The 23,054-nt window shown below is 41.5% G+C and overlaps 2 protein-coding genes across 3 annotated transcripts; one reads left to right on the top strand and one right to left on the bottom strand.

Moving 5' to 3' along the window:
- Positions 1-2,322: 2,322 nt before the first annotated feature.
- On the bottom strand, positions 2,323-18,539 carry LOC131591840 (sodium-coupled neutral amino acid symporter 2). Of its 2 annotated transcripts, XM_058862939.1 has the most exons (16): positions 18,402-18,539; positions 17,425-17,612; positions 17,098-17,179; positions 16,859-16,974; positions 13,930-14,003; positions 13,740-13,832; positions 13,463-13,544; positions 10,461-10,543; positions 9,424-9,482; positions 9,148-9,297; positions 8,336-8,415; positions 8,139-8,239; positions 7,625-7,749; positions 6,919-7,063; positions 6,704-6,801; positions 2,323-5,940 (listed from the first exon to the last, which is right to left on the bottom strand). In XM_058862939.1, exons 2-16 carry the CDS (start codon positions 17,541-17,543, stop codon positions 5,842-5,844), a joined length of 1,506 nt encoding a protein of 501 aa, XP_058718922.1. In that variant the 5' UTR covers positions 17,544-17,612; positions 18,402-18,539; the 3' UTR covers positions 2,323-5,841. The 2 variants fall into 2 exon arrangements, with proteins under 2 accessions (XP_058718922.1, XP_058718923.1); XM_058862940.1 differs by lacking the exon at positions 17,425-17,612 and having other exon boundaries at positions 18,402-18,531.
- On the top strand, positions 17,542-21,232 carry LOC131592091 (basic proline-rich protein-like). The gene is made up of 3 exons (XM_058863368.1): positions 17,542-18,378; positions 18,546-20,078; positions 20,876-21,232. Exons 1-2 carry the CDS (start codon positions 17,542-17,544, stop codon positions 19,755-19,757), a joined length of 2,049 nt encoding a protein of 682 aa, XP_058719351.1. The 3' UTR covers positions 19,758-20,078; positions 20,876-21,232.
- Positions 21,233-23,054: the final 1,822 nt, after the last annotated feature.

Raw genomic sequence — 23,054 nt, 5'->3', positions numbered from 1 at the left:
GTAGTTACACTAAGTGGTTATTGATGCCTTTTTCAGAAGGATTTAATGTTTCTATAATGATTCTGGATGACAAAGATTGTGTCTGATTCTTTCCTACACTTACCCATATTCAAGTAAGAAAGGAAATACTTCAGAGACTGAGTTTTGGTGAAGCTGCTGCTAGAAAATGCAAATATGAAGACTGATGTTCCCTGCCAAAGTAAAATTTGCAGGGGAGGACAGCTGGATATTCTAGTAGTTAGCCATGCTCAGACATAATAACTGTCATAGGACTTCTCTCCTGGGACTTGGAGATAAGCAGTGTGTTGATCCAAGATACTGATTGTTTAAATGTGTTGAGAAATTTAACCACAAGATGGAAACTGGCTCTGTTAAGTGTGGGAGTAGTGAAGTGCTGCATTTGACCTACCACAAAGGGTGGAAATTTGTGGCAGCAAGAAAACAAAAACATTTGTTTTATGTTAAATTACAAACTTGATTTTGAAATACAGTGTGACCCGGAGGGTGACGTGGCCTGTATTTACTTTGGTAGTTTATAGGAACTCACTGCAGTGCTTAGGGCTTGGTCTTGGGGGGAAAAAAACCTGCTGCTCTTAGGTCTCATAATCAATTCAGTGTTCACATTAACCATGTAAGGTCTGAAGGGATGTGAAATACAGCACATGTGAAATGAATGCTCTCATGGAGGAAATGAAGATTAGAAGCCAGCTCACGGTGGCTGTTAGAGTACAGGCTTCCACAGCACAATGCGTGAGAGGAGTCTGAGGATTATGGATCTTTCTGGGACTGAGAAAACAATGTAGGTGTGGAAATCAGCATTGATTGAAATCACCCCTCTGGGGTGAGAGGGCTAGGCAAGACCTTGAGGCAGGACAGACTTGGCAAGGCCAGGGTGGAAGAAAGAAGCAAATTTCAGGGGAACTAGAAGAAAGTAAAGGTGCCATCTGTTTCCTGCTCAGCATTGTGAATAAGCTTAAAGTGACAACCCTCTTTTGGAGCTTGGACTTTGTGGCAGGTACAGAGGCTCAAAGCATGGGATTTTAAACACTGTTACAACATAGTTTCAGTTCATTTTTAGAAAACCATTGCACCATCTCATTAATCTCACAAGATGAGCAATCTTCTCATTCTTGTGTGAAATAAGATGTAGAAAAGACTGTGTTATGAAGTTATTTAAGTTAATGGAATTGCGTGATTGTACAGGTGAGCTTAATTGTTCAGTTTGTCAAGCAGCATTCTAGGGAAGGGCTTCTACACTGCTACGAAGTTCCTGTGTGACAGCAGACAGCTTATGAGACATGATCACCCTTTCCAAATGGCTAGCTTGGTGCTTAGGGTTCTTGCTCCAAGAATGATCACCATTAAGTAAGTGGAGGACATTAAATAGACTCAAATACATGGCTGTGCCACAGTGCTTCCTCCCCATGCTCCAGGTCCCCAGAGCTGTATACTGATTAACACCTTCTAAAAGGCCTGCAAACACTGTGAAACTGAGTAATTATGTTTCACAAACATGACACTAAAATGAGAATTAGAAAGGAATGAAGGCATTCATCCCTCATCAGGATGGCATTTGGATTCTGGGAGAACACAAACACTGTGAACACACAGAAAGCATCTTAAAAAAATAAAATAATGAGCAGCTACTAAGTGAGGATTCCAGGAAAAAAACACTTTGCAATCTTGTAATTAATGCAACCTTAATTGAGGATTTCCTGATTTCAGAGCTTTTAACTATCCTTCTTAAGTATTGCTTTTGTATAGTGTTCTGCTGTACACATGACAGAGTTACAACTCCAGCATCTCTCAACCAATTCTGAGTATGTGGGACAGATATTCATTCATATGATGTGATACATATTTATATGATACACTTGTTTTGTATCCAGTTTCCAAAATGGAAGCAAACCAGGCATACCAGTTTTGTAATTTTTTACATAAGCAGTTGTTCTACTGGAGACTCAAATGAAGGAAAGTGGCACAGGATTTTAACAAGACTCACTTATTACACTTAGACAAGATCTAACACATTGGGTCTTGTCTCTAGCTATGCCTTTTCCATGAAAGAAATTACTTAATGCAGGTTCCTTGTAGAATTTTATCTCTAATGTCCAGACCTGTTCTCTTTTACTCTTGTAGCGTCCTAAGTGTCCTACCACTAAGTGTCCTACATCGTGGATGTAGTTGTATGCCATTCCCTCACCCCTTTCCTGGAAAGTGTTAAATATATTAATTATGCATGAAATTAAAGGTACACTTTTAGCATCACCTCTAAAGAAAATCCTCAAGATGCCTCCCCCAAGAAAAACATCACGCCCTTGCTTAGGATTATCTATTTATTTATTTCAGTTAAAACAAACATACAATGTTTCATTGAAACTGTGTTGCTGGCCACCAGTCTAGCCAGCAACCCTAGCTAGGCTGTTGGCCCCTCCCAGTAAGGCGGGTATTTACATATGTACACGGCTGTACCGCGGGATGCCCGAACCTGGCGGCCTAACTAACGAGCGTTAGATCGCAGAGGTGGTGAACTTGCTGCATTCAGGAAATCGTAACATCCATGGTAAATTTTAGAGAAAAAGTATACATGAACCTGAACAATGCTTTCTATGGACCCAAGTGATTCCTGTGTTTATTGCAACATATACATTTGTAATAAATACAATCTTAGTGTTTTCTTACACACCTTAGGCGTAACACACTTCTTTCATCTCTGTAAGCATTACACTTTGTTGAAAAAGGCTCTTTCCTTTGACAGCTGTTACACAGATGTACAACATGGACAACTCCTTGAAATGATGTAACAATCAGTAATGAGAGAGGAATATATACATAAATCCTGGACTCCAAACCTACATTATATACATTATACTTACAGTATGTACACACATACAATTTATGTACATAGACTATCATAAATATTGAAAAATAGTTTTAGTTTTAATGGATTAATGTTTTATAAATAACATGTTACATTTATGACTGAAATATCATGGAAGACAGTAATGTCTAACTGAGGTGACAGAACAGTGGTTTAATACTGAAGCTGCTCTTTTAGGTGGTTTGTAATGTAGGTAACTTTAAACAGACAGGTTTGGAAAAAAATAATAATTAAAAAAATCACATGTTGGATATCGACCCAGCCAAGTGGAACTCAACTGTTGCAGGTGGAGAGTCAGTCATCAAATTATATAACACATAATGTATAATCTAGAAATTGCTACATTCAGAGAATTAGTGACATGTACAATACACTATGAGGTGTCACCACAAAAATCTCCTTCCCTTCCCTACTACAAAGAAGGAATCTGTAGTAACTTCTCACAATTCCTTCCTCTTCTAGGGTTGCTGTGAGAAAGGAGGAGATTTCTCACTTTCTTTCCTCTTTTTAAACGCAAGGGAAGCACTTCATCCCTTATGTGCTACAAATTGCTCAAAGGTAGACAACATTTTAATCCTCTTCCATCTTTGCACATTTGCAGAGAAAGAAGAAAAGCTGCCAAAGTACTGAGGAGGCACATGCTCAGCACTTCTGTGGAGATCAGGTAACATGGGATAGTTAGCCATGGATGTACAGTACCTGAGGCAGAGAAGTACCTACGGAGCGTTAGTCAGTGCTGACTCCAGGATCATTAATTGCCAGTTGAGTACCACCGAATTAATATTACAAATAACACATGAGGAATCTAACTTGTCATTACAGTTTTACACTACAGTCTTAGTGACCAGTACTTACAGTCATGCAGAAGTATCAATACAAAATACCTGCAGTTGTTTTTCCATAGATTTTAAATGGCTGGGCAGAGCTTGACATCATCTGCCAAATGGTGATTATTGTTTAGATTAATTTCTGATTAATTCTAAAAGAGCAAAAAAGTCTCAGGCACTGTTTAATCAATGGATTACAGGCCTTTACTTGGTCTCTCTGACACAATGAGTGGGATTTCACAAATCAGATTTTTAAAACATCGTGTCAGATGAAGACAGTTGACCGACCACATTGCCATGACTATTTCATTAATAATCTCTATCTAGGCTTTTGTACCCAATATTGCTGTGTTTGAGAACCTCTGTAAGCCAAGTACGCTGTTATACAAATGTTACCTCTCTTCAACCTGGGACAAGAATGAAAGAGCAAACATGCACTAGAAACAAAATAGCTCATCGCAACCATACAGCACCTGTCTCATCAGCTAGGGCTCCTTAGAAACTTAGCTATTTCTGAAGCAAACAAGTATGAGATGACTATCCAGCCTATGAGGTTATTTTTAATACTACTATACAGTATAAATTGGAAGAGGAATCCCAGTTGCGTATGTGAAGAGAGTTTGTACCAAGCATGACATATCGGTGCAGTTATTTTGTGGATTTGACTCAGAAACAGAATAGTCAAGTAATTCAAAATCCAATAACGGATGAGGAATTTGAGAAATACTGTACAGTTTTTGAATATTATACAACTAGAAGACTACATTAGGACTTTTTTGTTTTCCTACAGAGTGTTTCAAGATAGATTGGATAGAAAAAATCCCAACAAACATTGTTACAACTGACAATGGACCTTATTAATAAAGGGAACTTGAGGAGGGAGTTTTGTATTAATGGCATCATATGCTCCAGTGCCATTCAGTTTCTATCTACAACAGGAAAAAAAAAAAAAAACAAAAAGCAAAAATCCCAAACCCTGTTTTACTCAATTGCACTACTGAGTACCTCAAGAAGGGAAATGTCAATGCCATCTTTACAATTTTAGATTACTTATGCTTTTCTCAAATGCACCCTTTTCTAAAGGGTGGGATTTTTAAAGTTTGAAAATTTGTGTTTCCACACCATTTTTTGGTAACTCTAGTTACTTATGAAACCCTGAAATGATTTTCAGGATTATTTTCTGTAAGGGAACTTCATGGAAAGCATTTAGTATCTGAGAATTTTGATCTGAATTGGCTTATTTTCTGTTTTGGTCATTAGAAGCATTTTTAAAATAAAATTTCTTCTAATTATGCCTCTACAGAATCATAAGGTATGTTGAGTGGGAAAGGACCCATCACAATCACCATATCCAACACCTGGTCATGCACAGGGCACCCCAAGAGTCACACCATGGTGCCTGAGAGCGTTGTCCAAACACTTCTTGCACTCTGTCAGGCTGGTGCTGTGACCACTTCCCTGGGAAGCCTGTTCCAGTGCCCAAACACCCTCTGGGTAAAAACACCTTTGTGCCCTTTCCTTGGGTCCTGTCACTGGTGACATGAGTGAAGAGATCAAGAAAATCAAACTGAGTTCAATTTAGGACACTAATTAAATATTTTTCTGAGCTCTTCTATGTTATTTTTTCATTCTTTTTAGAAAAATGTTTCTTAAAGTCAAAATAGTGCTTTTGAGGTCCATAAGAATTTTTGGTACAAAAAATAATAGCGTTTCTCTCTTTCTCTCGCTCTCTCATTGGTTATTTAAACACTTTGCTGTAAATTAAAGAGTTCTTTCTCACATCAAATGGTTCCATTAGGCACATTCAAGTAAAATAACAAAATATCCAAGTAACAATGACGAAAGCCAAACATGGCTTGATAAAAGTCTACAGAGAGTTCTGTCCATTCTCTGGAATGGAATAAAGTTGTCACTTCCTTCAGCCAGACACTCACGTGGTTTGATGTTAATATCCACTTCCATCATGCAGAATAGTTTCTTAAAGACAGAGTTCAGATATTCTATGATCAGAAGAACCATCAACAAAGAATCTGCCTTTTAAAGGAAGCTGAATTGCTCATTTTCATTCTCAGTAGGTATCTGAGTGAACACTGGCATTTGAAGTGGAGTATTACAGAGATTAAACCAGGGCAGTTAATGGCCATCAGATGTAACATTCTGGGTCCAGTCTAGAATAATCAGTGTCATACACCCAGTCATCACAAGTATACCACTTAGAAAGAAGAATGAAGCCTGAAAGAGAAAACACAGAAGTATTTCAGATTCTGCTATGACACTGCTGGTAAAACACAACATACACCTACAAATTCACACCCATGCATAACACAAATGCTACCACTCATGGAGGACAAAGTAAGAGACAAGAGGTCAAGTCAATGACAAGGAGTTAAGTATCTTTCTCATTTTGGGGTCCTTTCTCAAATCAAGAAGTACATATATTCTCAGTATAGCAGACCTCACCCTCAACTAAGGGAAATTAATGTACCTGCTGATACCAGTCTGGCTATGCCACTGTGCTAACTTGACTCTGTCTCAGTATGTCTGACTGCATAATGAGTCAGTACGTCTTTGATTAGTAGGAGCATCAAGAACAATCAAGATAACCCAAACAATCGGCAGAGATGAGCTTTTATGGGGAAAATTATGTAAATAAGTCTTAGAAGAATATTTGAAGAATGTTAAGGCTTTTAAAATACAGTTCTTAGGGCATTCTGTTGAAATCTGCCTCTTACCAGCAACAGAATTACCCAGTTACTGTTGAGACTGGGGGCCAGGGACCAAGAGAAGTCACTGAAGCAAACTTAGTCTTGTGATGGCAAATTCCTTGGTTTTGAGTTCTTAGGCAACCCCTTACAACTGTGCAAGGTAACATTAAATACCAATTCACCGACCACCTTCACCAGGACTTCAAAATTCATAAATCATGAAAAAGATAATTCTCTTTTTTTGCTTTGAATTAGAAAGCAAGTGTAGTTACATATTTGTCTATACATACCCCAATCTTCTGCACTGACTTCATTGGTTCCTTCTTCACTAATTTGATGTAGAAGGCAGAAGGAAGTATAAAGATCAGCATGGCAGCCGCAGAAGCACCTGCAGAGAAAAAGCATGGAAATAAATATTCATAACTAGGTAAACATACTCTAATTAGACTGGAACTGCTTTTTCTGAAATGCAAAAGACTGCTTGATCTGACAAGAAAATGCTTACCAATGAATCCAAAGATGTCTCGAATAGTAGGGACAAAGATAACGAGCACATTGGTAAATGCCAGAAGAGCAATGGTAATGCAGCAGTGACGCCACCAACTGAACTCCTTCCCTGCCCACAGCAGCTGGGTAATGGAACTGCGGATCTTGGGAAGGCAAAGGAAAAAAAAACAACAGTGATTTGCCACCTGAATTAGACCTTCCTTTTCCATGTATTTTAACATAATTTTCCTGAATGCTTCAGATTTTAATAGAAGGTGAAAGATGAAAGTAATATGGAGAAAAAAAACCAAGGAGAAGTATCTGGCTTGAACAAAAATAAATTCCAGGAAATTCTATAACATCTAAGGGTGCTGTTCAACAACATACACATAAATGGCCAGACCGTGTCCACACTGTATGTACAAAAACATGCTGGCTTTTTTAAGCTGATAATACAACAGTTTAAGTATTTTTATAGAGGGGAAATCTATTTCCCCAATACAGCCATGCCAGGAAAACAATACAACTGAATATATTTGTATCTACTGCTCGGTAAATGTTACCTGTTTATTGAATTAACACTATAGCTATAATTTCTCAAGTTTATCATAGTAAGTTTCCTTTTTCAGTTAAGAGAAAAACTCTTCAGTTTTTCAACTAATAAACAGTAGTTGCCAAATTGCTAAACGACTGCAGCGGTAGAGGTGTTTAAAAAAATTACTTACTGGGAAAATAACTACAGGTACAGTGAGGGTTACAGCCATAAGTACAGCAAGACGCACAATAAGAAGGAGAACATCAGCACCCAGGTAAGCAGAGTAGGTGTGAAGCAGCTCTGGCTCGACTTTTCCTATAAAGAAAACAGTATTTTAACTAGATTTAGTTGCCACACTTCTTAAACATGTGTTTCTGCTCTAGATTGCACACAGATTTTACAGTTACATCATCAACATAAATTGAAAGCTCCAAAAGCTCCTGTAAGAATGTATCCATTTTACACAGGAATGACTTGGAGGCATGGAATCTGGTTTAATCCATTTAATCCTATGTCTTGGGCCTAATTCTATTACTGATCTCCTTCGGGGTGTGCACTTATAGAAGTGCTAAAAAAAACAATAACCCAACTAACAGTGTATATTTAGAATACATAATAAATGCTTGCTTGTTCTATTTTTAAAATAATGCTGTGAGTCTGAAGAACATACATAATTTTAAAGAAAGCAGAGAGGCAATACTCACCGTAGAATGTCAAGTATCCAAAGAGAGCAGCCAATAAATACATGAGGAACATGGCAAAGAAAGATACGTAGGACACATTCATCATTCTTTTACGGCTTCGGCTGAAAGAGAAAGTAACATTGTTAGCAGTGAGAACATACTGTTTTATACTATATTTAATTGTTTAGTGAAATTGAAGATACATATCTAACACTTACCCTTTCAGTTCTTCATAAATTGGAAGAATTGCAGGATGGCAGACAAAAGAAAATGTTAGGATTGGGACAGCATAAACAGTCTGGAAAAAAAAAGTATGTTTCTTAAGTATCTCAACAGACATTAGAAATTTACTTTTCAAAATCATCAGGAGATTCTTCAGTTTTGGCCTTATTTGGTGATGAAGACCAGCTATTCTTTACAATGGAAACTTCAGAAAAAGTTAAAACAAGTTTGTATTTTCTTAAACCCAGACCTGGAGGTACCAAATAGTCTCAAATGTCACTGAAGTCCATGCTGAGCTGAATGTATTTGCATTCAAAATCATGTTCAGCAATTCACAGGCTTAAGCCATTCTATCTTGAACTCTGTATTGAGCATTACACATGTGTGGAGATTTGCCACTGTAATTGGGAGCATCCCACGAGTCAAGAATTTGTGACTGGGAACAAGGCAAACATCCTATTTGAACACTTCTACAATTTTCTTCATCTTCTTCTGCAATCTACTTTTTAAAATGCTTCACTAACTTCCTTGAGGAAGCTTGAGAAATGCTATGCTGTAGAATGGGAGATTTGTTTTTTGCCACTCAAACAGGTACCTCAAATTCCTTTTAATTTCTATGTATTTGGCATGTAAAAATACCCAGTCTGCATGAGGTAAACAGTACCCAAGTCTACTGGAACAGAAAGTCTTGACACATCCCAATTTTAAAACCGGACAACTGCTTGAAGGAAGAATGACCTAATTTATCTGCTACATACTTAAGTCTCTCAGTTGTTTTCAACAGAGCATCTGATTTTTGGACAGTTACCTGTGAATTGAAGATGAAGTATTTTGGCTTGCACATATCATCAATTGTTATATTTTCATCTACCAAAGGTGCCACTGTTGCATTAAATAATGTCACATTCATGATGACACTGTCCATAGGACAAGGAATCTGAAACATCTTCCAAATTACCTAGAAATAAAGCCACATGTTTATTACTTTGTCTAATGCAAGATGCGAAAATTTTTAGAAACTATGCATAATTTCACTTTGAAACACACTTTTACAAGTACTGGAAGTTTTCAAGATTATACTTACAACAATCAGAAAGAAGACCATGCAAAGTAAGGAAAACCCACTGGTATAGCCCAAATACCCTGTGATAAAGAAAAATAAAAAAAAAAAATCAATATATAATAAATAGAAATACCATTCAAATCAAAACATTATAAAAAAACATATTCTGCCAAGTGATCTCTTTAGATTGTCTTTCCCTTAGCATTACACAGAACAAATTAATTATTCATTGACTTTCTGCTAATCCCAACCCAGATCTAAAGGTTCTGAAAGACATATTAGGGTCTGTACACACAGTGAGTCTGTAATGTTAAACTTTTTAACTTACAAGAAAAAGAAGCACACTAAAAAACCCCACAGCAACAACTATATGAATTGATTGTTGTATACTAAGAATGATATAGGATGAATTTTAATAGCATGCACTATCAAGATAACTTGGTCTTTTTTCCTTTTCTTTTTACTTATATACTTAGCTTCCACAAAACAGTAATTTGAGAGAGTAATTCACATCGAGACTCTCAGTTATTAAAGTTCCATTACAGGATTCTCTGAATAAACAGCCTGTTAACTGAATTATTCACATATATAACTGAATTACAGCCATTTCAGATAAAGCATCTAGTATGAATATTCTGTTACTCCTCGGAATCTACAATGAAAAGATACTGCCCAGGCTTAGCAGCCCTATTCTTTGAAGGCTGTTACAGGATAGATGGTAACAATATTGTAATTTTTCACCATTGACCAAAATAGGTCAAACTTTGGGATAAGAACAGAAACAGAATGTTATTGTTGAGCTCTGTTCTAAAACTATCCTACCTGCTGTCCTTTCATTTTCCACAAACACATCTGAAATTTAGTATACTTGTCTTGATTTTTTTTTCCTTTCTTCAAGGAGACTGACAGCAATTACCTAAATGCTAATTAGTTGCAAGAGATGAGTTTGGAGACAGCTGTGAATTCACACAGCATTTCTAGACCCAAGTATTGTATCAACACATTTCCCCACAGTATTTTCCAATGGGTTTTTATTTTGATTGCCCTCTACTACTTACCTAGATTTTTCAGTAGGGACAGGGGAAGAATGAGGATGACAGACACCAGCAGCACTAAATAGTCACCATTGAGATACCATTCTCTGTAGAAAAAAGGTAATATTTGTAAGTAATAAGGTATTTAAAAACTACATTTGCAGTTTAGTCCTCCCTCTTATCTTCTACAACATATAGCTCCTTAAAAAAATGCACTACCTGATGTCAAAAATGACAGTATTTAATTTCCTATACGGACCTAACACCCTACAATAACTTCTTATCTCACCCCAAACCTGCATTGTGCCTTTCCTTTAGTGTCCTTTTATAAAAATAAAAACCATCTGGAAGTCAGAAGACAGAAAATTATATGATTGGTTAGAAAAAAGTCAAGTGGGATCAATCACAGAAAAAATATAATTTTCTTAAGTGCTGGTTCCCAACTCTCCAGATGTGTTAGAACATTGCAGGGCCCCAGCAGGGTTTCCATTTCTAACGGAAATAGAATTCTGCTGGGTGCCCTGTGGGACTTAAAGAAAAACAGGTGAGGGCTGAAGGTAAGGCAGTAGCTCAAGCCCAGTGGCTGAGAAAACTCCAACAAGCACTGGGAGTCTCTTGGAGGCACATTTAGTCCCTTTCAGTAGGGAAAACATGGTAAGAACTTCAGAAGCTTTTCCTTCAGAACATTTTTGCCATTTTTTTCTGTAAGAAGCAGCAGCTATTTTTTCACAGAACATTTTTGAGCATTAGAAGATTAACATCTTTTTTGACATACATAAAAAAAAAGTCCTACAGGACCATCATATATGCTTTAAGCAACTAAAGTAACATTAAGTTACACATTTATTCCCAAGTATTAATACTTTACATCCTATTATGATATCATTTTAACAGTATTTATTTTAAAATGGACTGTATACTATTTAGGTAAACATAATTTAATTTGAAATTTGTATATGCAAACTTAGTTGCTCAATTATAGTCTTTTATATAGTAATGGAAATATGGTATAATTAACAGACTTGCTCTGGATTTACATAGTAAATGCAAAAATGTATAGTCATTTATTTCCTCAGTTTTACCTGGGATAACTAGATGTAAAAAATGAGTATTTTAGAAAATTCAGATGTATAGGACATTAACACCATACACCTTTTGTTGTCTTTTTAAAAAGTACAGTAGACTTGTGGCAAATTTAAAAGAAATCACAACAAAGAAACTCCTTGCAGTTGATACAATCACAAGAACATGCACTGCTATTGTGCATACCATATAGAGGCCATCAGGACTTTCAGATCAAGGACTTCAAAGTTTTTCCGTCCTGAAGAGTAAAGAATGGGATTGTGCAGCTTTAAAATATAGCCAAGTACTTTAGAAGTTGCTAAGCAAATTTTAATCATGGAGCTAGCATTTGTAATATTGTCTCAGAATTCCAGAAGTTCTTTTACAGTAAGCATTAGTTTGGGACACTTAAACAGGTAAGTGCTTACATTTTAGGCCCCAGGCTTCCAGAGTGGAATCCATGCCAATGGTAGCCACCCAGACTCCCCTAAGCAATGCATGGAGAGAGTCAGTTAAATGGGGTTCACAATTGCCAGAGCACTGAGAAAATACTTTAAATCAGTGTACAGCTACCTAGTGCCAGCCGACAAGAAAACATTTAAGACACAGATCTCAATTTCTTAATTTTCTCTACCAGATTCGCAGAGCAGCAGCTGTATCCTATGAGATTCACAGACTTTAACTTTCCCTCTTGAATGGCAACCAGTTTTGAATTCTTTACTGAAGATGGGACAGTTAAAAATATTTGCCTCCGAGCCCCCTTCTAAATACTGGCTACTCCAGGGGCTCTCTTAAGAATCGAAAAATACGGACTTGAATTCAGCCAAAGGAGAGAAATGAACCTTCCCAGCAAAGAATTTGTAAACATAACACTAGTAAGTAAATAGGGTAGGTGCAGTATTCGAGTACATTAAAAAAAAAAAAAAAAAGAAAAAAAAAATGAAAAAAATATGGCTAGCACTGTTATTATGACAATATCTATCAGCAAGCTGTATGAACATCACCAAATTGCTTGAACCCCTTGGGGAACGCGGCAGAAAAATGCCTACCTTCTGAACTCAGGCTTAGGTGTAAGTTGGAGTCTTGAGCTGCTCAGCCCTCTCAAGACTGGGACACTTCAGGACAAGGCACAGAAGTACAACTCTGAAGAGTGAGATTTATAGCACTTAACTCTATCCATCTGAACTCAGGCATCTTGTTTTTACACACCCTCTAAACACAGAGTGATATGATCAACTGTTCTTTGGAGATGCCCAAAATGTGTCTAAGGTGCACCGAACTGATCACTACAGAGGATCACCGTTCTCCACTGATTGTACTAAGACAATTGTAATGATGAACTCAAAATATGGTTAGATAAAATGAATCCTCTTTTTAAAGCCAAGCAGGAAAGCCACTCTGGAGTCAAGGTGTCTCCAGGAATAGATGGCAAGGCATCTACCACTCTAGTCTTGGGCATATAAACTGTGGTTTAGGTCAATGTTTAGCCTCTGTATCTTTTGAAAACTGCTCCTTACGACATTCCTTGCATAACTGCACTTTAGTCTTACATTTAATCACTTGCCACAATATTAATACTAGAAAATCAAATTAATCAGACCAAACATTTTGAATGCAGTAAGAAAGTAAAAAGAAACAAAACAAAAAAAACCAACCATAATCACATTTATCTTTCCTTATCAAGTGTATGTACTGACTGGTACATACATTAACACTTACCTGATGTTCTTTACAGAACAGCTTTCTGCAACATGATGCAATACCTGTATTTTTCTACCCTTTTCCCAGGTCAGGCTGGATCTAAATGAAGTGAAGCACTCAGGGGAAGGGAAAACTTACTGTATCTCTGTCTGAATAAGAAGCTACCCTACGGTGTACCGAACGTGGTCTTCATATAAAAATATATACAGTCTCCATATTTGTTTCTCCTAATAGTTTCTCTGATGAGGAGTTCTAACACCTACCCTGTGGTCTCTTCGATGTTCATAAATGTCTTGATGACCAATGGTAACTCATATTTCACTATGAAGAGGTAGCTTGACATAGCTGTAGGTGAATAACATCATAGATCATTACAAATATAGAATATGCCACATGATGCAAGAATCACATAACATGTTTCATAACTTCACTTGAACACAAGCAGTTAATGAACACATGTTGTGTGACAAATAAGTCTCCAAGAATAAGCAGGGAACAATTACTATTGACAGAACAGACATTTTAAGATCTTGTCCTCACCTCCAATGTTCTGCATTGTAATTGATCCAGAAGCAGCAAGTTTTCCAGCCATACCAAAAGCCTTCATTCCTAACTGTTCGTACAATAAGGATCCTAGAAGAAAATACAACATCCCATTGAAAGGGTGTATTTCACAAAGATACCGTAAGAAACTAATACTTCATATTTGTAAAACAGTAATTTGCCATACCTCCTTCATTGGCAGTCTTCAAAAGAAGATGCACTGAATACAAAGAAAATATTGAGACAAACAGCAGGAGTATTCTGGGGAGAGAAAAACATGCACATTTGTAATAGCCATAAATAACTTTTTGTAACCCTATTAAATAAAGATGCATCAAATATAAACATTCCCCATATTAAAATATTGTATGGGAAAAAGTGTACATTCTAAGGTCACTTGAAAGTGTTCTGAAAACCCAATTAATGCTATGTGTAGAAAGGATTTTATACTAAATTGCAATTCACAGGCATACAAAGAAATTCTAGTGTAGGCTTGAACAATGATTCTATTCAGTCTAAAATGGCATAAGCATCACCAATGTCAGGATATTATACTTGGCTACATTTGATAATACATAACTTAATAAATTATCAATGGGAATGGGTGCATCCTTGTAAGAAACTGTATTCCTCCTGTCTCCATGTCCCTGTTCAACAGTGTGTCATGCACCTATCGAACGTACAGTTGAGGGTAACTACAGCTGAAGTGAAGATTATCTCTTGGTCTTAAAAGAAATCAGCTTTTCAGCTTAAACCTGTGTTATGTCCTTTTTTTTTATGTAAGGATGAAACTGCAAAAGCCTTAAAGAATTGAGTGAAAATTCAGACTCATTGAGAGCTGTGTTTTCAAATGGAAATATACATCTACTGTCATTAAAAAAAAAAATAATTCTTTCCTCAAAAGTTAACTCTTCAGATGTGCTTACATGGGAATCGCTAGTGGCTTGTTTATCTTCCCCACAGCTTTTACAGGCAATGCATATTATTTCCAGAAGCACATTTGCATCACCTAAAATTCGGATCTCTCAACAACAAATCTCTCCCACAACAAATGCACTTCCTGGAGTGGCACGCTAGGGGGGACTTCTCGGCTGCTGAAGAACACAGTGGAAAATTACAAAGCATTAAAAAAAAAAAAAATCCCCGGTCTTTCTTACACCAATACAAGCATTTTGCTCAATAGGAAACCTGAGAATCAGCATATAAAAAATGGCTTAAAAAGGGCAAACTTCATTTCCCAGAGTACATTTCCTCTTCTGTCATTTTTAATGTTGGCAAAGTTAATAAATGCAGCACAAAGAACTGGAAACAAAAAGATCTGAGAAGCTTCACAGATCTGTGTAGGAAACCTATGTTACTGCGCCAATTCAACACTAACGCATGCACACAAATAAACCTCTATTTCTGACAGATAGGGATTAACTAGGACTTGACTCAGCCATTGGGCAGAAACAGCACAGCTGAGATGTGCCAGGGTTACACTGCTTTAAAACAGCACAGACCCTGGACACCTCTCAGTCCCAACCTGGAATGGGGCTGCCTACAGCGCAGGCAAGATCAGTCAGCAAACTCATTCTGAAGCTCACTCTGTTTCTGGCTTCCAGACCATTCTATTCATTTATTTAGTGCTGACACAAGTGACAAGTCACAGCGCTTACACAAGTGCCTCCACAGTCTTCGAAGAACTGACTGCCTTAATCAACTGCATCTGGATCTGATTCTGTAACCTAGTTATTAAGGGATGCCTGTAATGCCCTCACTGTCATCATAAATCCTCAGTATCATCTGTGATTAACTGCTTTCCTACCTCACAGCTGTACGAACTACAAGTTTTAAAAGGTAACAAGCTAGTTTGTCTTTGAAACGGCACTAATGCAAATAGATCTGAATATAGTACCTGGAAATAAAAAGCAACTAAACTGCCTCAGCACCCAATTGTTAAATTGAAAGTTTTGAACTTCTTCCTCAGAGAAGAGGACCTCCCCAGATCTGTTCAAATAAAAATTTATATTCTCTTTTTGTCCTCTCCTCAGAGACATTTTAATGTGTATTACACTGATCATATTTCATGTGCTGCAGAACATCTTTAGAGCACGAAATTGATGTATAGAGAAATGAAGTATTTCTTCTAGATTTATGCTAAGTCTTTCATTCAGTTTAGCACCATCTAAACTAATGAAAATCTTAGGAGAAGATTTACAAATCACCATATACTTAAAATCCTTTAGGTCAGAACTTTACACGTTGGTAGTTTCCTCAGCAAACATGAGCACCACCCAATACACTGTGAAACATCTGGAAGTAAATCTGACCTACTTTCTGGAAATCTGGCAGCAGAGTCAGGGAAATTTTGAACTAAACATTGCTCTTCATGTGTTCTTGAACATTCAGCACATTGATCTATTTCCAGGATAAAAACACAAAGTTCCTTTAAACATATCCATGGATACTCATTTGCAGTCAAGTCACTGATACTACATTGCTCATGAGCTGAACTACCTCCAATACCTGAAAAATGTTCTTTCCCAGGACATTTAAAAAGCACTGTACATAACTGTATCCTTATGCCATTTCTAACTACATTACTGTAGTTCTGTCCTACACCTCAAAGATTTTGCCAGTGTAGACAGGCCAGTAAAGATACACTGGTCATTCCACTTCCCTCCCTTGCAGGCAGACAGAAATTTTTATAGGTGTAACTGAAACCATATCCCTGAACTGAATGAAAGCGTAGCAATAAAGCTGATTTCTTTATTGGTTAAGTTCATTGTAACTCTGTAGGAATAATGATGTCAGCTGCGGAAAGCGAGACCACATCCCTGACTGGGACTTGGATAACAGAACTTTCAGGGGAATTCTATCAGTTATTCATGGAAAAACTACAGCTAAGTCAAGTAAAACTCACTGTAAAATGTTTTTGAGGGTTGCAGAACTTGCAGTGAATCTGTTTAATTTTTGCAGGTTCTTCTCAATATATCACAATCCTTAAACTTAAAACAAGTCATAAATCCTAAAATGCAATTCTGCACCTATGGAAATGACTGGATATTTTCTAGGGGTCACATTCTTACACACCAGAAACACAGGGGTTTTTTGATGAATCAAAAGATACTTACACAAAAAGAGCAATTCCAGTGTTAGCCATGGCAAAAGAAAGACCAAGGATGCCACTACCCACAATAGCATTGCTCAGATTAAATACTGACATTCCGAAGGAAGTAGTACCTGGATGCTGAGGAAAGGGAGATAGGTAATAATTAACAGAAAGTTATTACTCATCTCAGAACTAAAAAAACCAGAAATTTGGCATTACGTTTTTGTTTGTTTATTTAGAACGTCATTGCTGGGTACTTACATACTGAGTTTCGTATTTCTTCTTTCCAAGGTTGGAGTCGAGCAAAAAATTTTGGTTTTCTGGATCAATATCCGCATAGTGGCTGCAAAACAACATTGCATCATTAGTGACTCTTACGGGCAACGCGCATATTCGCTTCCCGATGCATTTCAAAGGGAAAAGGACAAACCGATGGAATAACCCCGAAAGAACCACCCCACCTGCCAGTGTCAGCGCTCGGAGCGCCGCGCCCGTCCCCGGCCGCAGCGACTCCGGTGTTTCCCCAGGGATTGCCCCGCCGGGTCCCCGGCTGCTGCCGCCCGCCGCGGGCCGGCGGAGCCCCCTCACCTCTTCATGGCAGCCGGCTTCGTGGGGTAGGGGTAGCTGAAGTCGTTGCTGTTGGAACTGTAGCTGCTGCTGTCCTCGTCGGGCGAGATGTTGAACTTGCCCATCTCGGCGCTGCTCATGCTGGCGGGGCGGGGGTCGGGGCTCGGCGGCGGCCGCTCTTTTGTCCTTGCCGGCGGGACTCGCCGCGCCTGCCGAGGGGGCGGGAGGCGACGTCAGTGCCGCAGCGGGCGCGCGGCCGTCACGTGGCCCCGCGGCCCCAGCCCGCCGCCGAGTGGAAAAGTACCAGGCGCGCGGGGCGGGGGGCGCGCGGACAAAGGTGAGCCCCGCGCCGCCACCGCCGCCCGGCCCGCACCGCCACCGCCGACACCGCCCGTTCCGCACCGCCACCGCCCGGACCGCACCGCCACCGCCGCTGCCACCGCCCGGCCCGCACCGCCACCGCCCGGACCGCACCGCCACCGCCGCTGCCACCGCCCGGCCCGCACCGCCACCGCCCGGCCCGCACCGCCACCGCCACTGCCCGGCCCGCTCCGCACCGAGGCAGCGGCACCGCCACGCCGCACTCCTCCCCCATCCCCCCCCTCTCCGCCTCCCCACCCCGATAGCGGAGAGCAGACTGATGCAACACCGATGGGCGATTGTCACATCGGCTGCCGGACCCTCCCGCCCCGCGGCTGCCCTTCTCTGTGTTTACGTCCCTCCTCCCCGCCGGCGACACCGCGCGTCCCGGCCTTTTCAATGGAAAAACGCAAATCGGCGGCGGGACTGCGTCGCGCCGCAGTCGCTTTGCGGGTTTGCCACCTTTTCGGGATGCGGCGGCGGCGCGTCCCTACGCGCGTCTCGGCGGAGCCCGGCAGGCTCTTGGCGACAAGCCGGGGCGCTGCCGCCGGACAAAGGCGCGAAGGACGAGCCGCGCTCCATCCGAAAAGTCGCCCCGTTCCTCCTGGCGGCCCGGTAACAGCCAGCCCCTGCCGTACCTTCTACGCACGAGCTTGAAGCGAGGGTTTCTCCCGGAGCCTCGGAATAACGAGATTCTCCTGTCTCCGCTGCTACTTCTTGCGAGGGAAAAAATGCCCTTAACTATGAAATATCAGCGAAAACAAGCCCCTAGATAAATAAAGGTAGAAAAAAAAAATCACGTAAAAAAGTCAGAGGTATCAAAAGGAAAGAAAATATCGCGTCTGTGTCGCTCCGGCGTCGCTCCCGGTCTGACGGCCCCCTCCGGGCGCCGCCGCTCTTCAGGCAGGAATGTGGGCGCGTCACCGCAAGGGGCGCGGCGCCCGCCCGCTGCCGCGCCGCCCCCCCGCCCTGCCCGACTGACCCCCTGCCGCCGCCCGGGCGGGGGCTGGGGGGCGCGGGGGGCGTCCCCGACGGAGGGGTGGGAGCCGGTCACCGGCGCGCGGGGGTCGGGAGCGCGGCCGCTGGCACATGAGCCGAGCAGCTTTCCAGTGTTTACATTGGGGCCCTGGTTTACGCGCTGGAGCCAGGACGCTGCGGTGCTTGAGAGGCGCTTCTACCGGCCCAGTGTACCATCCGCAGCGTCACTGCAGCACCCGGTGGCTCCGGTGGCTACCGGATTACCCAGGATCTGCCTCCCTCTTTCCACCCCGCCGCCTCGGTTCTGGCGCTGGGGTCTCCCAGTAGCTGGGTGCGTGGCATGGGATGAGGTGCCACCGACCCATAGCTCCTCGCTGCGGTCACTCGCTATTTTTAACACCTGCGGCAGCGCACGTGCCAGCCTGGACCCCGAGGGCAGCCGACAGACGCCGCGAACGTTTCCTTCGAGAAGTGAACCGGAACGACAGACTCCCCTCAGTGATGTGATTCACGATAAACCCCCTGTAGGGAAGGGAGGGGGGAAACAGAACATCCTGCTTCCTTTTCCTCAGGTAACCACTCCAGATTTGGAGAGCTTTGCTGCTTGGCCCTCCGTGGAAGTGGGCGGCAGGACTTTACTGTCCGCCGCAGCTCCTCACACGCCCGGCGCAAGACACAGCTCCGAAGGAAGCTTGATGAGGGTAGCGGGGACCCGGCTTAGCTGCTGTCTCCATAGGGACAGGGGGTTGCAAAGCCGCCTCCCCAGCTCCTGTCCTCGCGGCAGCAGCCACTCCCACGCCAGTCTGGTGCTGCCAGCCTCGAGGGTGGAGGATGCCCTGCCGCCGAGTCGTTTGACACCCCCCCCCCCCCCGTGTTATCGCCTGGGCTCCCTTCTTCTGCAGCATCGAGGGGCCATGGAGGGTGCGAGGGGCGGCAGCCTGGCTGCTGTCCCGGGGCAGCGGCAGCAGCCGGGACACGAAAGCAGCTCACAGCGTCGAGGGACACCGAATCCCTGACCACCACCCCCGCTCCTGGGCCCGCTGCAGTGCCCGCGGCTCTGACGGGGACACGAGGCTCCCCAGGGCTGAAACAGGCGGGCGGACGGAGGCTCTGCCCCGCCGGGCCGGAAGCGGGCGGGAAGGCGCCGGGCGGCGGGAGGCGGCTGCACCCGACCGTCCCCCCCCCACCGAAGGTTCTGGACCGCCCCCGCCGACGCCGGGTTGGGGGGCGGGAGTGGAAGCCGGGAAGGGGCGGGGACCGGCGGGGGCACGCGCAGGAGATGCAGGAGCCGAAAATTTTCCATCTCTGCAGTCGTCCCCCCACCCCCATTCGGCGCGGTACGTCAGGCGCCCCCCGCAGCCGGCGGGGCGGGACCGGGCGGGATGCGCTGCGGCGCCTTCCCGCGCAGCCCCGGGGCGCGGCGGGGCCGCACCTGCTTCCGCGGGAACGGCCGCTGGAGTGAGCCCGGAGCTGAGCTCGGCGCGTTCCGGGCTGGAGCCGGCTCCTGCCCTGCACACCTGCCCTTTACCCCGTCTGCGGGCGCGGCGGAGCGCTACTTGGTGGTGAGGGGCGGTGGAATCGCCCCGGGAGTGCCCAGCCCACGGCGGTTTGGGTCCTCTGAAAGCCCGACTGCACAACGGGCAATCTGCAAAGGCTTCGGCAGCCTGACGGGTTAAATCGAAAGGCTGCATCGCTCGCCTTCACAGCGCGATCACGGCGATATGTAAATAAGCGCTACTGCGGGGAAGGCAGGGCACGCTTTTTCCAATGGGAATAGTGAATGCCTGGTGCCTTTTTCAGTCAATCCCATTCTTCGGGTGTCAGCAGTTCTGTGAAACAGTGTACATGATAGAGGTCAAGGTGACCTATTGTGGTTTTGCCAGTGTAGAACAGACAAAATGACGTATTCGTAACGTTTTTAGGACTGCATCATCCATTTCAAGGCAAGCGCACAGATTGGGTGCATGGTAAAGTGTCCCACATGTGCCTGATAAATACAGCAACCATCTTTATAGATGTGATCTGGTTGTCGTGGACAGTACAGCTTTTAAAAAACTTTAAACTAGATTTTTTAGCAAAATAAAAGTTTTCTCTACAAGTGCTTTTGTTTTGTTTTGTTTTGTTTTCCCCCTAGAACTGTCCTCATTTTATATAGGAAACGATGATGAGGCTTTGTTGCTCCTTTATGAGAAGAAAGATTGGTAAAAATGCATCCAGGAAGGAAAATTGCTGTATTTCTAATGGCCCCATTATTGGAACTCTGCAACATGTGAGTGCAATCTGCACTGCTCCAGAATATTGAGTCTTTAAAATTTTACCCATGCAGTCTGTTTGCTGGTTCAAATGATCTACTTTTTTCAAGTGGTTTTAAGTAATGCCTCACTGATTGAATTATAATTTTCCTGATTTTTGTAATTGCCAAGAATGTCCTTGGCAAAACATACATAGGATGTGTTTCATCCAATTTTGAAATGTATTTTGTAATCGGAATAATAAAAGTTAATATTCATCAGTTCCTCCCATCATAGTTTAAACGATTCATTTGTTTTCATTGTCATGCTTTTCTTTCTCTCTTTTTTAAAGTGATTTGTTCTTTTTTCCACTTTCCTTTGTTTTCATCCTCCTTATCCCTAAGGCACCCTCATTTTTATATCTTCCATTTGTTTGCTTTTTATTTTGACCTTTTGTGTGCCTTTACACATTGGGAGCTTCCTTACAAAGAGCGAGCATTTAGGATAGTTAAGAATGAAGGTTTTTACTTTTAATCTGGAGATTCTGTTCCTGCTTCATGTTTTAAACCTGTTGTAAACAAACCTGTAAGTTAGTTAGGTGTTGTAAAAATTGAATTGTGTTCAGTGACACAGGTAGAAATTAACTAGAGTTTTCAATTTATTATATGGGGAGGTAATGGGGGTTTTGTAGCTGAAGAACTATCTGCTGTGTTCTAAATGTCAGTTTGCAGTGGAGAGCTATCTATAGATTCACACCTCACTGTAACATCACCTGTCATTCTTCATCCTGCAATTGGTTTCTTTTAAGATTTGATTATTTGTTTTTATATTTAGAAAAAGAGCTACCTTGCAAGTGCCCATGCTTGTTTTTTTTATTTTTTTTTTCTTTCTTCTCATGTTTTAGTAAATAAAAGGCTTTTATAGCATGGGAGGTTTTTTTCCCATGCTATTTCTTCCTACATATATAAATAAATCTTGAGAGATACCATAAAACTATCTGTAACACACACCCAGTAGAGTCATTTATGTTTATGGTATGCATGGAAAAGTTATGTGTACAGTAATACTGTAAATGTCAAGTCTGTTCACAGGGGTTTTAGATGATACTTCCTAAATTGCCCAAAGGATATCTAATGAAATATGTAATATGTCAAAACACTTTGTTCTAATAGCTACATAACATTCATTTTGTCTGTGCCTAGTATGAATAAAATAAAAATCCCAACAGAGTAGGCATCTGCATTGGGTGAAATCCTCAGTACTGCCAAGAGTCTGGGGAAGGATGGTAATGGAGAACACTAACAGAGACCTGAGAGCTGTGTTGTGTCCTGGATGAAACGTCTGCACTGCTGTCTGCATGACAGATGCAGTCTGTCATGAGGAAGAGCTGGAAGTATGGGTGAGTGGGGAAAACAAGGATTCATGGTTTTGCTGCATAGACTCAGTGGTCCACAAAGATGCAGGTGGGGCTAATGGGTTCCACCATCCTTTCAACCAGTTTGGTTCATGATTCTTACCTCACATGGACTGCCTGTGGCATGCAATTAATGAAATTATAGGTTCTGATTATATGCTTTCTTAAACAAAACTTCCACTGAAGCCAAGAGGTATTACGAGTGCATAAGGAATGCAGGATTGCATATCCTGCCTCTTGGGCTTTGTGATGGTGCGTTGGAGTTACATATTAAACTTGGTTTAAGCCTTCATTTTTTTCCCTCTGTGTTTATTCTAGTCTAGTTTCAGTTTTGCAATATGAAAACAACAAAATCACTATGTTAAGAATATAAGCAGCAGTATTCTTTCAAAAAAATAGTACATTCACTATAATTATAACTTGGATTTAAGCCAAAAATAGGGAACAATTCTGAGTTTTGAAGCCATACTCAAAACAGTGAAAGCTGCATGAGATATGTAGTATATGTAGTACTAATAATTTCCAAGAAATTGTCAGCCTTAAATGGACATTGCCAGCTGCTATAAAAATAATTTTTACTTTATATTTTTAACTCTGCAACATTTTTAGGAGTTTTAAAAATAGCATTTCTCTGTTTATCTTGATTCATCCTTTCCACTCAGTGAACT

Source organism: Poecile atricapillus, chromosome W (assembly GCF_030490865.1).
Source record: "Poecile atricapillus isolate bPoeAtr1 chromosome W, bPoeAtr1.hap1, whole genome shotgun sequence".
Taxonomy (NCBI): Eukaryota; Metazoa; Chordata; class Aves; order Passeriformes; family Paridae; genus Poecile; species Poecile atricapillus.
This window is presented reverse-complemented; position numbering and strand designations above follow the sequence as displayed.

What these genes read in the sequence shown, in the direction of transcription:
- LOC131592091 (XM_058863368.1), top strand. Translation starts at nt 17,542, where the DNA reads ATGCTGGCGGGGCGGGGGTCGGGGCTCGGCGGCGGCCGCTCTTTTGTC. An exon ending in CCGTTCCTCCTGGCGGCCCG is followed by an intron (nt 18,379 to 18,545) that starts GTAACAGCCAGC and finishes AGATAAATAAAG; the next exon opens with GTAGAAAAAAAAAATCACGT.
- LOC131591840 (XM_058862939.1), bottom strand. Translation starts at nt 17,543, where the DNA reads ATGAGCAGCGCCGAGATGGGCAAGTTCAACATCTCGCCCGACGAGGAC. An exon ending in ACTTCATCTTCAATTCACAG is followed by an intron (nt 8,416 to 9,147) that starts GTAACTGTCCAA and finishes TTTTTTTTCCAG; the next exon opens with ACTGTTTATGCTGTCCCAAT. An exon ending in AGTCAGTGCAGAAGATTGGG is followed by an intron (nt 5,941 to 6,703) that starts GTATGTATAGAC and finishes TTTCTCTTTCAG; the next exon opens with GCTTCATTCTTCTTTCTAAG.